This window comes from Panthera onca, chromosome F1 (genome assembly GCF_046562875.1).
Source record: "Panthera onca isolate mPanOnc1 chromosome F1, mPanOnc1 haplotype 2, whole genome shotgun sequence".
NCBI lineage: Eukaryota > Metazoa > Chordata > Mammalia > Carnivora > Felidae > Panthera > Panthera onca.
The window spans coordinates 27,549,072-27,567,763 of NC_138355.1; the positions used below are offsets into that span (position 1 = coordinate 27,549,072).

The 18,692-nt window shown below is 40.4% G+C and overlaps 1 protein-coding gene across 1 annotated transcript in view; it reads left to right on the forward strand.

Moving 5' to 3' along the window:
- The first annotated feature begins 4,615 nt into the window (after positions 1–4,615).
- NMNAT2 (nicotinamide nucleotide adenylyltransferase 2) overlaps positions 4,616–18,692 on the forward strand; it is a 147,694-nt gene continuing 133,617 nt past the window's right edge. The window contains exon 1 of the mRNA XM_060643751.3: positions 4,616–4,842. Within this exon, the coding sequence (XP_060499734.1) occupies positions 4,758–4,842 (85 nt within the window). The 5' untranslated portion in view covers positions 4,616–4,757. The remainder of the gene's footprint in view (positions 4,843–18,692) is intronic.

Genomic DNA, 18,692 nt, shown 5'->3' on the forward strand with positions numbered 1-18,692 from the left:
TTTCAGAAACCTCCTTGACAAAGCCATCCATAGAAACAACTAAACACTGAAAAACGATAGGTATTTTGTATGGAACAACTATAGAGTATGACCTAAAGATGACAGTATGCTTTTTAAAAAGTCAGTAAGTCACACATGGTGTTATTTGATCCATATTGCACCCCTGTAAAGTACACATGGCATGTTTTATAGTATTTCCAGTTGACAAAATAAAGTCAGCAATAAATGACTCGCCCAAAGCCAAACAATTAACAAATGGCAGAACCAGGATTTGCTCTGCATGTTTTAATTTATTTTTTATTTTTAAATTTTTACTTATTTATTTATTTTTAAGTAGACTCCATGCCCAACCTGGGGCTCGAACTCACTACCCTGAGATCAAGGGTCTCATGCTGTACTGATGGAGCCACCTAGGTACCCCTACCCATGTTTTTGTATTCCAATTCCAGAGGCTTCTTTGGGGATGCAGAAGTTAGATATAAGCATAAGGAAAATGACAAGAGACAATTAGAATCACAACCAATTAGGGGCACCTGGGTGGCTCAGTTGGTTAAGCGACCAACTTCAGCTCAGGTCATGATCTTGCAGTTTGTGAATTTAAGCCTAGCATCAGGCTCTGTGCTGACAGCTCAGAGCCTGGAGCCTACTTCAGATTCAGTGTCTCCCCCTCTCTGTACCCCTCCCCTGCTCATGCTCTGTGTCTCTCTCTCAATAATAAATGTTAAAAAAAATCATAACCAATTAATCTAATCGATAGCATTTAAACTATTACTTAAGACATAACCTACAAAATTGAAAACATTTATTGCATTGTATTGACACACTCCTGTTTCATTGTTACTCTCTGGGCACTGGGCTGGTGAAAAGATTTTTTTATCTTAATTCATCAGTAAATATTTACTGACCACTATTATGTGTGGAGATTCTGAGTTGGATATGTTTTCTTTCTTTTTACTAAAATTAAACTGTAGGGGTACCTGGGTGGCTCGGTTGATTAAGCATCTGACTCTTGGTTTGGGTTCAGGTTATGATCTTACAGTTCATGAGTTCAAGGCCCACATTGGGCTCCATGCTGACACTGCACAGCCTGCCTGGGATTCTCTCTCCCTCTCTCTGTGCCCCTCCCCTGCTCATGCTCTCTCTCTCTCTTCCAAAAATAAATAAATGAACTTAAAAAAAAAAGCATGAAATTAAAAAAAATAAAATTAATAAAATCAACTTGTAGCATTGAGTGTCTAGTCATTCCAGCAGGCTAACACAGAATTTTGTTGTCTACTTTTTCTTTTCTCCTGGATAAAGAAGGGAAAACCTAAAGACGTGGTAGAGCACTTCTCAATCTGTTCTTCAAATCTCTGCTAAGAAGTCCCACTCTCTCATTTATTAAATAGGTATCACTTACTGATCATCTACTATATGCTACATAGTCTACATCCATTACCAGGAATCCTCAAATCTTGGTGGCTTGGTATCGTTATTCTCATTTTTAGGAATGTGGTTAGTATAGGGTAGCAGTGAAACACGATGAGATAGTAGCATTGGATCAAGAGCAGGGCCTTCAATCAAAAACTACTAGAGTTGGAATCTGGCTGCATACATACTCGTTGTCTGAACTTGGAAGAGTTGTTTCATTTCTCTGTTCTCCCTTATGCTCATCTTTAAAATGGGGTAAATTACATGAACTTATTAGACTTATATGAACTCACAATCAGAGTTACTTTGAGTGTCAAATGAATTAACATCTGCAACCAGCTTATGGTGCGGGGGCTTCTTAGTGATACTCAAGGGATATTAGCTACTATTAATTTGGTGTGCCCCAGGGCTGAAGCTGATGGACTCCTTTCTCATTTAGATATCTGTTACTCCCTAGATGACCTCATTTAATCCTATGGTTTTAAATATTAAGCTATACCAATGACTCCAGAATTTGTATCTCCTGCCAAGCTGACACTTTTCCAGTGTAAGTTAGCTCATGTCACTTCCCCACTCAAAACCCTCCAGTGACTTCCTATCTCTGAAAAAATCAAAGCCCTAACCATAGCTATGAGGCCCTATCTATATGTCTGTTCTATTTTTCTGATCTGTCTCCTACCACTTTTCACTTTCTTTCTTTTCTTAAGCAATACAGGCATGCTTGCTGAACAATCCCAACCATTCCTGCTCCTTCAGGGTCTTTGTATTTGCTATTCTGCCGGGTATATTCTTCCCCAAATGACATATTCCTTCACTTGCTTCACATCCCTGCTCAAATACCATCTTAACAGAGATGCCATCCCTGACCACCTCATAGAAAGGAGGATTTTCCTTTCCTTTTCTTCTTACCCTGCTTTATTCTTCATTGTATCTATTGCCATTATATTTATTCATTTTTTTTTATGGTGTGTTTTCCCCTCTAGAATGTGAGCTCTATTAAAGTAGGGACTTTGTTTTGTTCACAGTCCCTAAAACAAGTGCCTGGCACAGGGCAGACACTCCATAAATATTTATAGCTTAACTATAATTATGCTAATTGCCCAGCTAGTGTCAGAGTTTCATACCCAAGTCAGCTTCCCTTCAATATCTCTTGTTCTTTCTACTCCACTAATCTGCATCCCATGCCAGGAAAGATACTAACCCCATTATAAATGTACATCAACTTGTAGGACTTTTGTATCTGAACTAGAAATTTTGTGCACATTAGGGTTGATTTGCAATTCAGCATAATTTAGCAAATATTTACTGCACAAATATTTATGTGATCTTGGATAAGAAACAACGATCAACCAGTAATATAGGGTAGCAATTTATTCAAGAAATCTAGAAGCCTAGGAAAGGTAAATATTTGTACTTGTGGAACTCTAAATTCAGAATTATTATGGACACCTAAAATTAATACAATGTAGTATGTCAATTATACCTCAACTTTTTAAAAGGCCATTAAAAAATAAGAATTATTAGGTCTATCTATTGTATCACAATGGAACACTTAGTTATCCCCCAAAGTTTCTTTCCCCACTTTCTCAGTCTCAGCCCACTCCTTTGCTTACCCCAAACTTCTAGACATTTTCTTAGATTTCTCTTTGCCTCATCCCACACATCCAATCCATATGCAAGGACCATAAACTATCAACAAAACTTGTTGTTGTGAGACCACCTGCTTCTCACCAACTTCACCTTTATAAATCCTAGTCCAAGGACAACTCTACTTAGCCGAGGCCACCAGCAGAATTTCCTAAATGCTGGCCTTGCCATCCTACTTTTCAACTGCCAGCCAGAGTGATCGTATAAAAATGTAAATTACTCATCACTCCTCTGCTTAAAGTTTCAGTGGTTTCCTTTTCTCATTCCTAAGTTATTCCACTTAGAAAAGCATCCCAACCCTATCCTAGCCCCGAAGTCCCATTCGATTCTGTCCTGATCAACAGTCCAATCTTGTCTCCTAGCATTTTCCCCTTATTCATGAACTCTAGTCACACTGGCCTTCTTTCACATCTATGAGCACAAAAAGACCTTTCTTTGTCCCAAAATATATGTACTAACAGGTACTTGTCCTTTAGGCTGCAGTTTAAATTTCACCTGCCCAGGGAGGCCTTTCCTGACTCCTGGATTTGAAGTGGTCCCCACTCTTCCATTCACCCTTTGTTTTGTCAGAGTGAATGGCATTCACTTATTGTGCATTGCACAATTGGCATTTAATATTTTCCTCCTGGGGTGCCTGGGTGGCTCAGGCAGTTAAGCACACGACTTCGGTTCAGGTCATGATGTTGTTGTTCAGAGTTCGAGCCCTGTGTCAGGCTCTGTGCTGACAGCTCAGAACCTGGAGCCTGTTTCAGATTCCCTCTCTCTCTCTCTCTCTCTCTCTCTCTGCCCCTCCCCCACTCATGCTGTCTCTCTCTCAAAAACAAATAAACATGAAAAAAAAATTTTCCTCTTCTGTGTGTTGTCTATCTCCCTCCAGTAGGGTTACAGCGCCCCAAACATAGTGAGCACTCAAGAAACACTTGTTGGATGGGTAAATCTTTGTCTCAACTTTGGTGACTTATGTAAGATCACGGTAGTTTTCTAATACAACTTTAGTCACTCTGCCCCATCCATGTTTTCAGCATTGCTTCAACACCCCCCCCCCCCAAAAGTCCATCATTCTAGGGGAAGGATTCAGGATTTCAGATTGAGTTCAACAGTTCAAAATCATCAGATAAGGGGAAAAAGAAAGACAGAAATCAGTATTCCTGACATGAACAATTGTCATTTCTCACTTAAAAATTTGAGGAAGAAAAAAAATCCCCAATTCTTAAGATCAAACACTTTTGGAGTTGGAAATGTTAGAGAAAGTAGATGTGGACAGAAAAAAATGTTAGCGTGTGGGAGGAAAAGTCGGAAGGAGGTAAGAGAAAGAATACTCACCATGCTGTGAGTATTCATGGTTCTGGGCGTGGGTACCACGTCTTACCTGCAGAAACACTAGGGAAGAGCGTGATGGAGGGAGGTGGGTGGGGGCGAGGAAAGGGAGGGGCGGGAGACCAGGACCAGAGACCTGGAAAAGGACAACACAAAAAGAAAAGAGAAGGACGGAGCAGAGCAATACAAAAGCAGCTTCGGATCTGGCCGGAGCTGCAAGCGTTAAGGGGAGGCGGGGAGTGACGCGGTTTGCGTCTGGAGCGGCTCCTTGGAGTCCACAGCATCCACCGCCGGAGCCTCGCCTTCCTTTCTCCCTCTGCAGACATATCGAGACACAAAAAAAGAGGCGACCCCTGGACCAGCGCGAGGGACCCACCCGCAAGATGACGGAGACCACCAAGACCCACGTTATCTTGCTTGCCTGCGGCAGCTTCAATCCCATCACCAAAGGGCACATTCAGATGTTCGGTGAGTCCTCCCGCCCACCCCCGGAGGCTGCTTCCGCCTCTCTCCTTCCCCGGCACCTGTATTTTCCAGGGCGACCCGACAGTAAGGCGTGTGCCCCTCGGCGGGATGCGCCGGCTGATTCCTCTGGTGGGAGGTCAGCCCCTCTATTTCGGGCTCCTGGGAAGGGACGTAGACTGCGCTTCCCAGGCGTCACTTGCTCGGGCCAGACCCGGCACGCTGGGGGCCAAAGGGGTGGGGGAGGGGAGGGGCCCGAGGTGACTGGGTTTAGACCCGGTGGGAGATCGAGGTTCCAGAACTGGGGTGCGGTGGTGTGGTAGTTTGGTCACTTGGCGGGTGAGGATCGGGGTGGGGGCAGAGATTGGGACGCGGAGAAGGAAGGAGGGGGTTGGAGATAACGTGCTGTTTGTTTAGGATGGATGGAAAGCTCGCAGGAGTTAAATGATGTACATGCCTTGGAGACACAAACACACTGACACACAACACACCATTAGCAGGGCTGGGGCTTCAGGGAGATTAATTTAGGGTTTGGCTAATGGTTCAGGGCGGCCCAGGGGCGAATGTTTGAGGGTTGTGGACCGTATATTGCCCGCGCGAGGTGGATGGCTGAGTGAAAGGGGTGGGGGCTCGCCAGCCAGGGCTTGGCTGCCGGGACCCACTGCCTAGGAAGGGGAGGGGGCGGGGCGGCCGCTGCGGGCAGCCCTTTTCGAGGCAGCGGGTGTTGATGGATCCGGGCCCAAGTTGGCTGAGGCTCTGCCCAGGGCGGCGATGGCACCCGGAAGGCTTGCGGCGTGCGAGTGTGTGTATGAGTGTGAGTGTGTGTGCGCGCGCGAGTTGGGGCGGGGGGAGCGCGCATCGTTGCGTGTTTGTTTCTTGGAGGTTTTGGGGCGTGGAGAGAAAGGGAGCGAGCAGGGGCTCCTGGCTGCTGCTTTGGGATTCAGCAGGGGCAAGGGAAATGTGGTCAGTGCCTGTTGGAGATCTCGGGCTACTGGTGGACGCGGCTTCGCTGCTGCTCCGGTAGGACCCAACGGCGCGGGGGCGTGCGCATTTAGACCCTGAGGGAGGGACGCGGAGGTCACTTTAAAAGCAGGCATAGAGTAGAGGTTAGAAGTTGGAGGTGCTTTTTCTCTGGCACTGAAGTAAACGAGAAGAGGAGAGAGAGTGGGCTGGAGATGGATGAGAGACGTGGGGGGGAGGCCCGAGCCAGCCTGCCAGCAAGGCGCTATCCAGAGGCGGCAGTGCTGAAGCGCAGGGCGAGCGGGAGCTGGCTTCGGGCACACGTGTTTACGCGAGTCGGATGATTGCGCGAGCCCTCGTCGGGCTGTTTAATGAAAGTCACATCATATTGGTAAAGAATGGGCGAGGTGGCTTTGATTAAAAATACTCTGCTCTTAAACCTAAAAGGTGCGTTGAACTGGGCCCAATTATTTAAAACCTCATGAAAAGAATATAGAAAGACTATGAGCTGAGGGGAGACCAGGTATGCACATTGATGGGATCCAAGGAGGGAGACTGGGAGATAGCCATCCTTTCCTCACCATCCCTTCAGCTTTTAAAAGTGTTTTATTAGGAGCTAATGCTAACTTACTTGTTAAGTAAAGACTTTTGTTTAAGCATCAGAATAGACCAGAGCATCTCCTCATTCTTCTAAGGGAATACCGGTGCCCTGGGAACACTGTAGTTTCGCTGGTGCTTTTATCCCTGTCCTGCCTTTCTTCTCTGTCCATATTTCCTCTAGCCATTTTATGCCACTGTACTTTGTTCCTCTCTGTTGCCCAGGCGGGTTTGGTTGTGCTTTCCTCTAGAATTCCTTGGCTCTAGAAAACTTTAGTGAGCCAGCCAGTACTCTGCCTTTTTTCCTGGGGTTAAAGTAGTTAATTCCACTTGTTTTGGGTTGTAGGATGGGCAGATTTAACTTGAGAACCTAGTATTCCGTCTTGCAGCTGAAAAGAGTTTGGTAACAGTGATAAAGGCTTTTGTTAAGTCCATGCTGACCTGCCAATTCTCCATGAGTTTAGAGGATAGAATATGTGGAAATAGGCATGGATTACAGCAAAGAGGTTTAGACATAGAATAGGTGAAAGGAGACTTTCTGACAGGGGTAACTATTTGCTTGATATTGGAACTGAGGGATAAGAGAGAGAATATCTGTCAACAAAGCCTTATGAGTGTCCATTAGTTATGCATAATTTGAAGAGCAACATGGAAAGAGGATATGGTATGCTCACTGTGGCTATAAGGAGCTTATAACCTAATGGAGGATTTAGCACATATACATATGAAAGGAAACAAGAACAAGAACACAAAATACATATTAAACTATTCTTTGTGGACTCTCTCATGGGAATCTTTGAGCTCATGAAAAATTTTGTGATTTCTTTCTGTATATATGTGATATCACTTATTCCTAATAACAAAGTTACCAGAAAGGCATCCTGATCTCCGTTTTATGAATAAGAAACTGATGTTCAGAGGGGAAGTGACTTTCTTAACTGGCTTAAGTGATAGGGAGAGCGGGTGGCAGAGTTGAGACTTGAACCCCACATTCTTAATTCCTCTTGCAGAGACCTTTGCACTGTACCAAATGCAGGAACAAGTGCTCACTGATCTGACTGCATAATTCCATTAAGTCTATTTCCTTCAAACATATACTAACAGAGATTAGAATTAAATTGGACATCAACTAAATGAGATTCCTAAATATGCATTTTGAGAGCTTCCCACCATCTCTAAAGAAACCAGTTATCCATGAACTATTTTCTCCTTTCAAATAGCTTTTAAAATCTTCTCCACACATTACAGAAATAATTAATGCAATAAAATTGTCAAACTTTCTTTAAGGTGTCTGAAATCTGTAATAGAATTTTTTTTTTTTAAGATTTGAACAGGACTTTAAAATTAGACATCTTTATTAGAGCTCCCATGTTTTGAAATCTAATTGTTTACCAAAGAAAAAAGAGAAAGATTATAAACAAAAAGAGATGTGATGTTCAGAACTGAAAGCTCACTCTTAATTTCTGTAAAGTAGTACTTTTACAGTTCTCAATATTTGTAAAATATTTTAGAATGAGCTTTTCCTTTTATTTTGATGAATGGGAAGTTGTATTCCTAATTGTGGCTACAGAAACATAGAGAAAAATTTAATATTTGTGATAGAAATAGTTGACACCTATATACTTAATTGTAAGTAAAATGTTTCCAGGGATAAGTAAATTTTTGGAAAAATCAATTCATAAACTAACAATGTTTTACTTCATGAGTCTGCCTTATTACGTAAGAAACTAACATGACACTGGAAGGTTTTTTTGTGTTTTTTAACTTTTAAAAAATGTTTATTTATTTATTTTGAGAGAGAGAGAGAGAGCATGAGACAGGGAATGGCCGAGAGAGAGAGGGAGAGAGAGAATCCCAATTAGGATCCATGCTGTCAAGCACAGAGCCTGATGTGTGGTTTGAACTCAGGAATCATGAGATCATGACCTGAGCCAAAAATCAATAGTCAGATGCTTAACCGACTGAGCCACCCAGGTGCCTCTTAACTTTTTTTTTTTTAATGTTGATTTATTTATTTTGAGAGAGAGGGAGCTCAAACAGGGGAGGGACAGAGAAACAGAGGGGGAGAGAGAGAATCCCAAGCAGGCTTCATGCTCTCAGTGCAGAGCCTAATGTGGGGCTTGATCTCACAAAGCATGAGATCATGACCTGAGCTGAAATCAAGTCAGACACTCAACGTGGAACCCCTAGAAGGTGTTTTTTTTTTAAAACACCTAAGATCTTAATTATTAATTATGTAGTGATTATATTTCAGTATAATTTCTTTGCATTTATATTGCTGTGTTTGTCAATATATTCATGCCTGGGAAATCAGATAATAAGTTTAAATAGAAAAATAAGAAAGGACTGATCAGAAAAGTTTTGCCATAAAAAATAAAGGAATTGAAACAATTAGAGCAGAAGTGAATTCTGGTTTTTGATGATTGAAAAATAACTAGATTTTCCAGTTTTTCTACTTCAAAATATTTTTACTTTGAACAAGTGGGTCTTTTGAAAAGAAACATGATCCAATTCTGTTCCTTTTCAAGGGTAGTGAAGAGGGCTTTTTAATTATTGTAGAATTGGAAAAGCAGCCCCTATTGCTATAACTAGAAATCATAAGAAAAATGAATTTGCGTTGCTACTGATATAGATAACTGTCAGAAATCAAGAAACTGTTTAATATGCTCAAAATGGCTACAAAAAAAAGACCATTAAGCACAAAGTGGTGCTTTTTACTTTTGGCACCATTATCTTATTTGATTCTACTCTGCAAGTTAAACTGGATAATATTATCATCTCCCTTTTACAAATGAAAAAGCAGAGGTACAGGTGTAAGTCATTTGGTCGAGGTTATAAGCAAAAGTCAAGATAAAACTAGTTTTCTGATATCTAGATTCTCTCTATCGTTCAAGATGCCTCTTTATTCCTTTAGTTGCAACAGCACCTATGAAAAGAAAGTCACCTAAATTTAGTTATTAACAAAGGGTTATGGGAGCTTTGTGAATATTTTCCTTGGTAGTACAGGCAGCCAACAGAATATATTCAACAAAGATATCTGTTCCCAATATCTTATACTATAACAAGGAAAGGCTATTTCTTTTCTTAGTACCCTGTATTTTCCATGTAACTCTATCACTGGAACATTTTTTCCACCACTCTCTTACCTCCTCCTTCCTCCCCACTCTCCTGTTACCACAACTAACACCTACTTATTCTTCAGATTTTACCTTCAGTGGTACCTCCTCAGGGAACCTCCACTGGCTTCTAAATTAAGTATGGTTACCCTGACGTTTGATCCCACATCACTTTATACTTTCCATGACATAACTCCCATCTCATTATGTTCAATGACTATTTTCCATGCGAGACCTTAAGCAATATTAGAACACAAACCATGCAGTTTCATTATGGATTGATTTCCTTGTGCCTAGCATGGAGTAGGCTCTCCATAATAGTATAATTAATAAGAGTTACAAATAGCAAGTCTTTGCTCCATCATAGTTGTTGAGTAAATACAAAATAAATGAGTGTATAAAATCTTGTTCAGATAGAGGAATCAACCATGCACAAAGGCTGGGGTGGTAAGACAGAAAGCCATGACGTATTAGAACAAAGGAAAGTTTAGGATGGCTCAAGGAGAAGGGAAGTAAGAGGTAATACTGGAAAGACAGATGGAAGTCTAATTGATTATGAAAGCTTATTAAGTCATGTTAAGGAATTACGATTTTATCCCAGGGAATGAAAGAATATCACATGGTTTTTAAAGTAAAGGAATGTCATAATTGTATCTTTGAGGTTATGATTGAATTAAATTTTGAATAGATTAGTGTAAGGGTAAGAATGGAAATGTAGTGACCAGCTAGGCACCTATTTCAACAATACAGAGTTCAAGTAAGAGATGGTCACTTCACTCTGGTTAGTGGTGCCTGGGATGGAAAGTAAGTGTGTTTGAAAACATTTGATGGCTAAAAGGGATACTTATTTGGTGACTTGATGGGTGGTGGTGGCAAAGTAGACCAGGGTAACTCTCAGGTTTCTGTCCAAAGTACATGAATAAAGAACACTGGAAGAGGAGTTCATTTAGGGTTTATGGGGAAAGCGAAGATTCATACTGACTCTAAAATTTTGGAAATGTGCATTCTAATCCAGCACTGATGCAAAAGAAGGAAATACTGAAATTCAAAATGTCTTTTAGCTGGGACATCTGAATCTTCAAATAAAAGCTCCCAGTGGGTTCTAGTTGGGTTATTCAAAGTTCCTCATGTGAGAAAGATATTGAAATTCGTTAACATTATGGAAATAAAAAGATAAAAAAGGGTGTGTTGACTTTTTTAAAAGTATGAAATTGGAGAAAATCAAGGTCCTAAAGTTGATTCTTTTTTAATTTTGAGGTTGTAAAATTGGGAATAGTCGATGCAGTTCAAAAGACCATTCTAGAACTTGCCCACCACTGTGATGAAGGCTGTGATAGTATATTCAAGTAGATTTGGGCATTCTAACTCATTGATGAGATAAAAGTCCACAATGGAAACTCATGGATCAATCATGGTTGTTTCACTGGCAGGAGCTGTGTCTGTTCATGACATGAGAATAAGGACTGAAAAAGAAAATTTAGACATTTTTGTTCACAAGAAGAGGTGGTTTGATTTACTTTATCCAGCTGAATTCATTAACTGAGCCTCATGTGGACACAAGCTAACTATGAAAGGCAAATATCCCATCTAGAATTCACCCCAAACCAAGGAATAAGATAAAACCAAGATGGTTGATGTTCTAACAATTTTGAAATGAAGTAATATTCATTTTCAGCTTTTCTTCCCTTTTTGTTTTACTTAGTTTTATTCTATATGTCTAAGCCTTTTATTCTAAGATATGCTTAGAACTATGAGAAATGGAGGTTCTATGCCTTTTAGGAAAAAGTACGAATTATTACTTGATACGAACATCCTTTAAAATGTTACGAATGTCAAGAGAAACATTTCTATACACATTTCTAATGTTAGACCAAGCCAAATGAACAACCTAGAAATGTGGAGGCAAACTAAGAAACATACCTGCTAAGCTTCAAGTTTGGACTCCTCTATTTCAGAGATATCTTCAGACATGAGAGGAAAATGCAAAACTAGATGGGTTATCTGCATTTCTGTTATTTTTCTACTGATAGGCAATAGTTGTGAGAGTAGTATATGGATGACTGGGAAAGAGAATGAAAACCCAGTTTTAAAAGTGTTTCCTTAAGGAGTACCTGGCTGACTCAATCAGTGGAGCATGTAGATCTTGATCTCAGGGTTGTAAATTTGAGCTCCACATTGGGTGTAGAGATTACTCAAAAATAAAATCAGTCTGTTAAGCGTCCGACTTAAGCTCAGGTCATGATCTCGCAGTCTGTGGGTTTGAGCCCCGCATAGGGTTCTGTGCTGACAGCTCAGAGCCTAGAGCCTGCTTCAGATTCTGTGTCTTCCTCTCTCTCTGCCCCTCCCCTGCTCGTGCTCTGTCTCTATCTCTCAAGAATAAATAAACATTAAAAATTAAAAAAAAAAACTTTTTAAAAAGAGTTTCTTTAAAAAATATTCAAGTGCAAATTTTATAATATCATTGTCCTTTCAGCCACAGATACAGTGTTCTGAATACAGTGATTGTTTAATCAATATTTAATGATACTATAAAATATACACTTTCTGGTAGAGTTCTTGTTCATTTTCTACAAGTTTTCAAATCATCTTGAATTGCTCAAAAAGATCCTAAGGAGGGGGTGCCTGGGTGGCTCACTTTAGCTCAGGTCATTATCTCACAGTTCTTAAGTTTGAGCCCCGTGTTGCTGATAGCTCGGAGCCTAGAGCCTGCTTCAGATTTTGTGTCTCCCTCTCTCTCTCTGCCCCTCCCCAGCTCATACTCTGTCTCTGTCTCTCTCTCAAAAATAAATAAACATTAAAAAAAAAAAATCCTAAGGACCCAAAGGAATACATTAAATAATTTTTCAACACCACCTTTTTAAAACAATATTCAACTCACAAAATTTTGGTTAAGCAAGGCATTTAAAATAATCCTAACAACTTGATATAATAGCCTAAGAATTGGGATATAGGAATTTATTTTATAGAGAATTATATAACTTTATTTATGAATATGTTCCATATAAACGCAGCATTAGTTTACAAGGAAGAAAGTTTTCCATTGCCAGAGGTTTTCAAATCATAAGCATTCAATTGCATGAAACAAATTTACTGTTTTTGGATACAGTTTGGCAGATAGCCTCAGAATTATCTTAGCCCAAAAAGATGTTATATGGTATGACCAAGGCCATCCTCCTAACATTGGCATCCTCTCTCCATCTCTTGTACTGTACAATATATGATTATGAACTTTGCAACAAAGTCAAGTGTTTTAACCACTACTAGCATCATCATCTTCCACATTATCATTTTAATAATGGAGCTACCTTCTTTGAGCTTCTTTAAATTCTACTACCATTAGGGGCGCCTGGGTGACTCTGTTGGTTGAGCAGCCGACTTCGGCTCAGGTCATGATCTCGCGGTCTGTGAGTTCGAGCCCCACGTCGGGCTCTGTGCTGACAGTTCAGAGCCTGGAGCCTGTTTCAGATTCTGTGTCTCCCTCTCTCTGATCCTCCCCCATTCATGCTCTCTCTCTGTCTCAAAAACAAATAAACATTTAAAAAATAAATAAATAAATTCTACTACCATTAAACTGTTTTCCATTAAAGTTATCGCACAGTTCTCTTTAGTTCAGAACAAATGAGACATTCATGAACATTCTTGTAATTCTGGAGATAAAGGGGTAAGAGGAAGAAGTAGAAAAGAGCAAGACAAAGAGGCTAACCCATGGAAGTGGTGGCAGCTTAAATAGCACTCTTTTTTTCTACTTTCTTCTGCATCAGGTTACCTCCACAGCGGTAGCCATGCTGCTACATGTTGACCTCATTTCATATTTACCAAACAGTAGGAGGGTGAGCGAAGCATAACCCCCAGATAAGACTAAATGCATATGGTTTTGCTCTTGTTCCAGTTGCTTAGGTCAAAAACCTTGGACTTTCTTGATCTATCTCTCTGCACACCACATCCATGTCTACAAATGATTTTGGATCTCTCTGTCTTCAAAATACAAGTAGGGCCAACCACTTTTCCACATCCACAACCCTGGTATAAGCCACTGGTCTCCTTCACCTGCATTATTTCAATAGCTTTTTAACTGATCTCCCTGCTTTCACCCTTGGCCCCAATACTCAATCCTCAACAAAAATAGCCAAAGCAATCCTTTCAAAATGTAAACCAGATCTAAGTCAGATCATGTTGCTCCTTTGCTCAAAATTCTCCCATGGCTCTCTTTCTCATTCAAGGTCAATGTCATTAAAATGATCTACAAGGTCTCCATAATTTGCCACCTTTCCTCCTCACTGCCCCCCCTCTGCCATAACACAGCTCTTTCCACCTAGTTCTTATCCAACCATAATGACCTCCTTGCTTCGACCTTATAGTCTTTGTACTGAATGTATTCCCTGCCTGTAATATGCTTCCCCCACATATCCCTATGTCTAATTCACTCTCCTTCTCAAAGTTTTTTTTAAAAATTTTTTTAATGTTTATTTATTTTTGAGAGAGATAGAGACAGAATGCAAGTCGGTTAGGGGCAGAGAGAGAGGAAGACAGAATCCGAAGCAGGCTCCAGGCTCTGAGCCATCAGCACAGAGCCCCATGTGGGGCTCGAACCCACAGAGCTGCGAGATCATGACCTGAGCTGAAGTCAGGCACTCAACCAACTGAGCCACCCAGGTGCCCCTCAAAGTTTTTGCCCAAATGTAACTTTCTCATTGTCTGCTTGGCAGATCCTATTCCTCTGATCATATAATTTAAAATTATATTTTAAATTATAAAAAGTATAAATTATAAAAATTTAAATTATAAATTTAATAATATTTACATTTAAATTATAAAAAGTTAAATTATAATTTAAAATAATTGCAGCTCACACCCTCCCAGTCCCCCTTATTCTCTCTTTTTCCCTTACCTCTTATCACCATTTAACAAATCATGTTATTTCCTTTCTTGTCACATTTATTATTTAATGTCCCCAGCTAGAATGTGAGCTTTTCGTGGGCAGGGATCTTGGTTTACTCTGCTTACTAATGTGTCTCAGGCTCCTAGAAGAGTCCCTGACACATTGTAGATGCTCAATAAAAGTCTGTCAAAGGAGTGAATGAATGAAGTGTTATAATTACCTACCACCCTCACCTCAAGCCTGTATTCTTTTTGTGGCAGGAAGGGCAAAGAGCCTTGAGAGGAGTCAGTGGCGGTTGATTCAACAAAGGTTTATTGAGTTATGAAGGTGCCTCAGGCACCATGCTAGGCCTCAAGGACGTGACAGTTAAAGGCACTCTTCCCCATGCCCCTGGGAGGAGACAAGCTAAACATAGCACTTCAAGTCATAAGTGCTATAAAAGAGGTAGAGTGGGAACATAGAGGGATAAGACATGGTGTGAAGGCCATCAGAGCAGGTATTAGTGAGAGTGAACTTGAAAGTAGGAGCTGCCCAGAGGACAGAATGTAGGATGGCATTCTGGGCTGAGACCGGGGTATGTGTAAAAGGCCTGTAACAGCATGACACATTGAGGGATCTCCAAGGAGCTTGCTAGATAACTGGGTGTTGGTGGGGACAAGGAAGGGCAGGAGATGAGATAGCCAGAAAACAGGGTTGAGTGAAGAGGGGAGGGGGCAGTTTCAAAGAATTCAGGCTTTACCCACCACTGTCAGTGAGTCCTTGAAGGTTGATGGGCAAGGGCATACATTTCAGATGTGAGGCCTTGCATCCCAAATGTCAGTGTCCCTGTCACTGTGATTTTATCTAAATATCTTTAAGTTATTTCTGTATTACTCTTTGAAAGAAGGAAGTCTTTTCCTTAAAAAAAAAAAAAAAAAAGATTTTATTTGTTTATTATTTTCCTAAATGGAACCATTGTCTATGACACAAGCCATATCTACTAAAAGAATACATTAAGTGAAAAATAATACTACGGTACAGCCCACCCAAACAACCAACCTCTTCCCTGATTGGAAGTTGTCCTCACCTATGTTCTAAACGTATGCCTTCTGTACATCAATAGGATGGCCCCTCATTGTTCAAATACGCTCAGATTTGGTGAACTTGATTCACCCTAGTTTGATTGTCCATAATTTGGTAGAATTTTAGATCACATGTTTTCTCTCTTTTCCATAGGCTTAATTGTCAGGAGAGTAAAGACCATAGAGATCCTTTTGATGCTTGTTTTTAGCTCTCATCCTTTTAGGAGGTCTTGAAGAAGTATATTTATGCTCTTGCTATAAAACTATGAGTTTCCATGACTTTGAAATTTAGTGTTCTATCATTTTAAATCCTCAAGTAAGTGACATTCCAGTGGGGGGCTGGGCTCGGAATGCTTTATTCTTCAACATTTCCCAACCCTTCATCTTGGTACCAACAGAGAGGCAGAATACTCATTCCATGCAGCAGTGAGATTAAAATACATCAATAACTATTCATATTTCTTTTGAAATATTTATGTGCTAATAAATATTTAGCAGTGTGTGGTTTGTCACATGAACTACGAGATCTGTAGGCAAATGTTTTTTGTTGTTGTTAAGTTAGAGACTGCTACCCATTATAAATTAAGGAAGACAACAAAATATTATACATATAAATTTAAGCCATAATTGCTTCACTTACCAGGAACCAATCTGGCTAAGCACAGTTTAAATTTACTTGTGATGCCCTGGGAATCAAAGTTTATAGATAATATGTGATTTTTCCATGCTGTGAATAGTGTTGATAAAGAAGGGATAAATGTCTTAGTTTTTCCTATTGCTTCATTATTTCTCTATATATGGATATTAATAAACTGAACTGGTATTGATTAGGGAATATACTTAGTCTCCTTTAGCCTTTGTTTTCTCATGTGTAAATAGAGTGATTGATATAACCCAGGGTCAGCAAACTATAGCTTGCTGGCCAAATGTGGCTTCCAAGCCAAGAATGGTTTTTATATTTTTAACTGGTTGGGGAAAAAAAAGGAAAAGGAGAATATTTTGTGACACATGAGAATTTTATGAAATACAAATTTTAGTATTTATAAATAAAATGTTATTGGCATACAGCCATACTCAGCAGCGGATGTGAGCAATTGTGGTAGAAACCTTATGAACTATAATGCCTACCCTGTTTACTATCTGGCCATTTACAGACGTTTGCCTATCCCTGATATAACCTACCTCTGGGGGTTGGAATGGGGAGTGAATCTAAAGGTTTCCAAAAATATAAAGTGTGTTGAAGTCCATTACCCAGAGGAACTCTTTAATGAACAATTTTCAGTCTAAACTAAATCACCAAAAAGACTTGTTTAAGCAGTAAATGCAGTTTCAATTTCATAATTGTAATTTTTCCAGCTGACTGAGTAAATGATCGTGTTCACAATGGGGATGATTTTCTGGTTTTCGGTTTACATTGGACATTGATTAGCCCCTCTGGCTGCTGTTGGGCATTTATCTGCCATTGAACATTAGATGTATTTTCCCAGAACATCCTTTTCCTGATTCACAGCTACCTCCTTCTTTAAATCTAGTATCTTACATACTTTGTATTTGAGGATTTTAAAAGATTAGCACAACAGTTGCATCAGGCTTTTGCAGCCTGCTCTTGGAGTTACATCTCGTTTTTCTGCAGCATCTCACCTCTCTGTGAACTCTGATAGCACTTGGTTTGTACCTCTCTTATAGCACTTAGCACCTTGTGTTGTGGGGTGTAGCTATTTCTGTCCATGTTACATATTCTCTATCTGATTTAGGCCCTTGCCAGGGTCATATGGCGTTCTGTATCTCCTGAGGTGCCTAGCACAGTGCTCTGGGCACATGGAAGTTTCTGTAAATATTTACCAAATAATTGAATGATTGAACTTTTAGGAGTATTTAGAATCCTAAACTGTTAGGAATATTTAGAATTCTCAAAGGTAAACTAGGTGATTAGAAATCAGACAAGAATTGGGGAATCGGCAAATACAGGAAAACAGAAATCAAGTATGACAGAGTCAGGCAATAGGACAAATCACAGAACACTCTTCAGAGACTTCAAAATTGAGATGACTGCTGTCCCAAGATGAGAAGTCTCATGTGTCCCAGAGTGGAATCCTATCCCAGAGTATAGCCTTTCCAGATATCCACAGAGGGAACCTACAAGTCATTTTGGGGAGCTATTAAGTAAATAACTTAGCAGGAGTGAAAACGTGGGGTCAAGGATGAAGGTGAATCCTACCACTGTCCCCTGGATTGCTTCAGTTAGATGCCTGGTACATCTAGGGGTGGCTTCTCAGGGAGGTGGAGTAGGTTGGAGGATGGCTGAGGAGTTGTTTTATTTTTGTTTATTGACAGTTTGAAAAAGGTTTTATGCACAAGTCACCTGGCAAAGGAAACTCTGTACATTGTTTACTTCCAATAGGCAAAAGGAACAGAAAACCTGGTTTGTTGATTGCAAGTCTCCATCTTCAGAAATTGCAGAATCCCCATTTGAAGGAGATTTCAAAATCATGCAAGATATTCTGTACTGAAATCCCCTTTAAAACATTTCTGCCAATGTCTGTCCAAACTCCGTGTCAGATCTTCCTGGCCAGAGAAGGCAGTGTTGTCCAAAGCAGTCAAACGGCACTTGGCACGGTTTTACTTTCTTTCAAGATTGCTCCTTCTATTAGGCTGACATTGGCCTTCCTGAGACTTTCCTGTGTTGGAAGTTCTTTTCCTCGTTTTTTCCTCTTGAGATCCACAGAAGAGGTTTAATCTGTCTTCTTCTACTTGTGAGACATTGGAATGGCTGAAGACAGCTACTCTCCTCCCCAGGCCTCTCTTTAGGCCTAAAAAAAACTCAGGTTCTTTCAGCAAGGCATCCATTACTGTTTCTAGTCTTTATAACACTCTGGCTCATCTTCTTTGAACATATCTTCGTTGTCTATATTCCTCGTTAAATGTTATGTCCCGTTCATGATGCTGCATTCTTTTTTTTTTTTTTTTTATGTTTTTATTTATTTTTGAGATAGAGAGAGACAGAGCATGAGCAGGGGAGGGGCAGAGAGGGGGGAGACACAGAATCTGAAGCAGGCTCCAGGCTCTGAGCTGTCAGCACAGAGCCCAACGCGGGGCTCGAACTCACGGACTGTGAGAACATGACCTGAGCTGAAGTCGGACGCTTAACCGACTGAGCCACCCAGGCACCCCTCATGATGCTGCATTCTAATGTGGCCTGGTGTGTGTGTGATGTCTTATCTATTATTGGACTTAACTTACTGG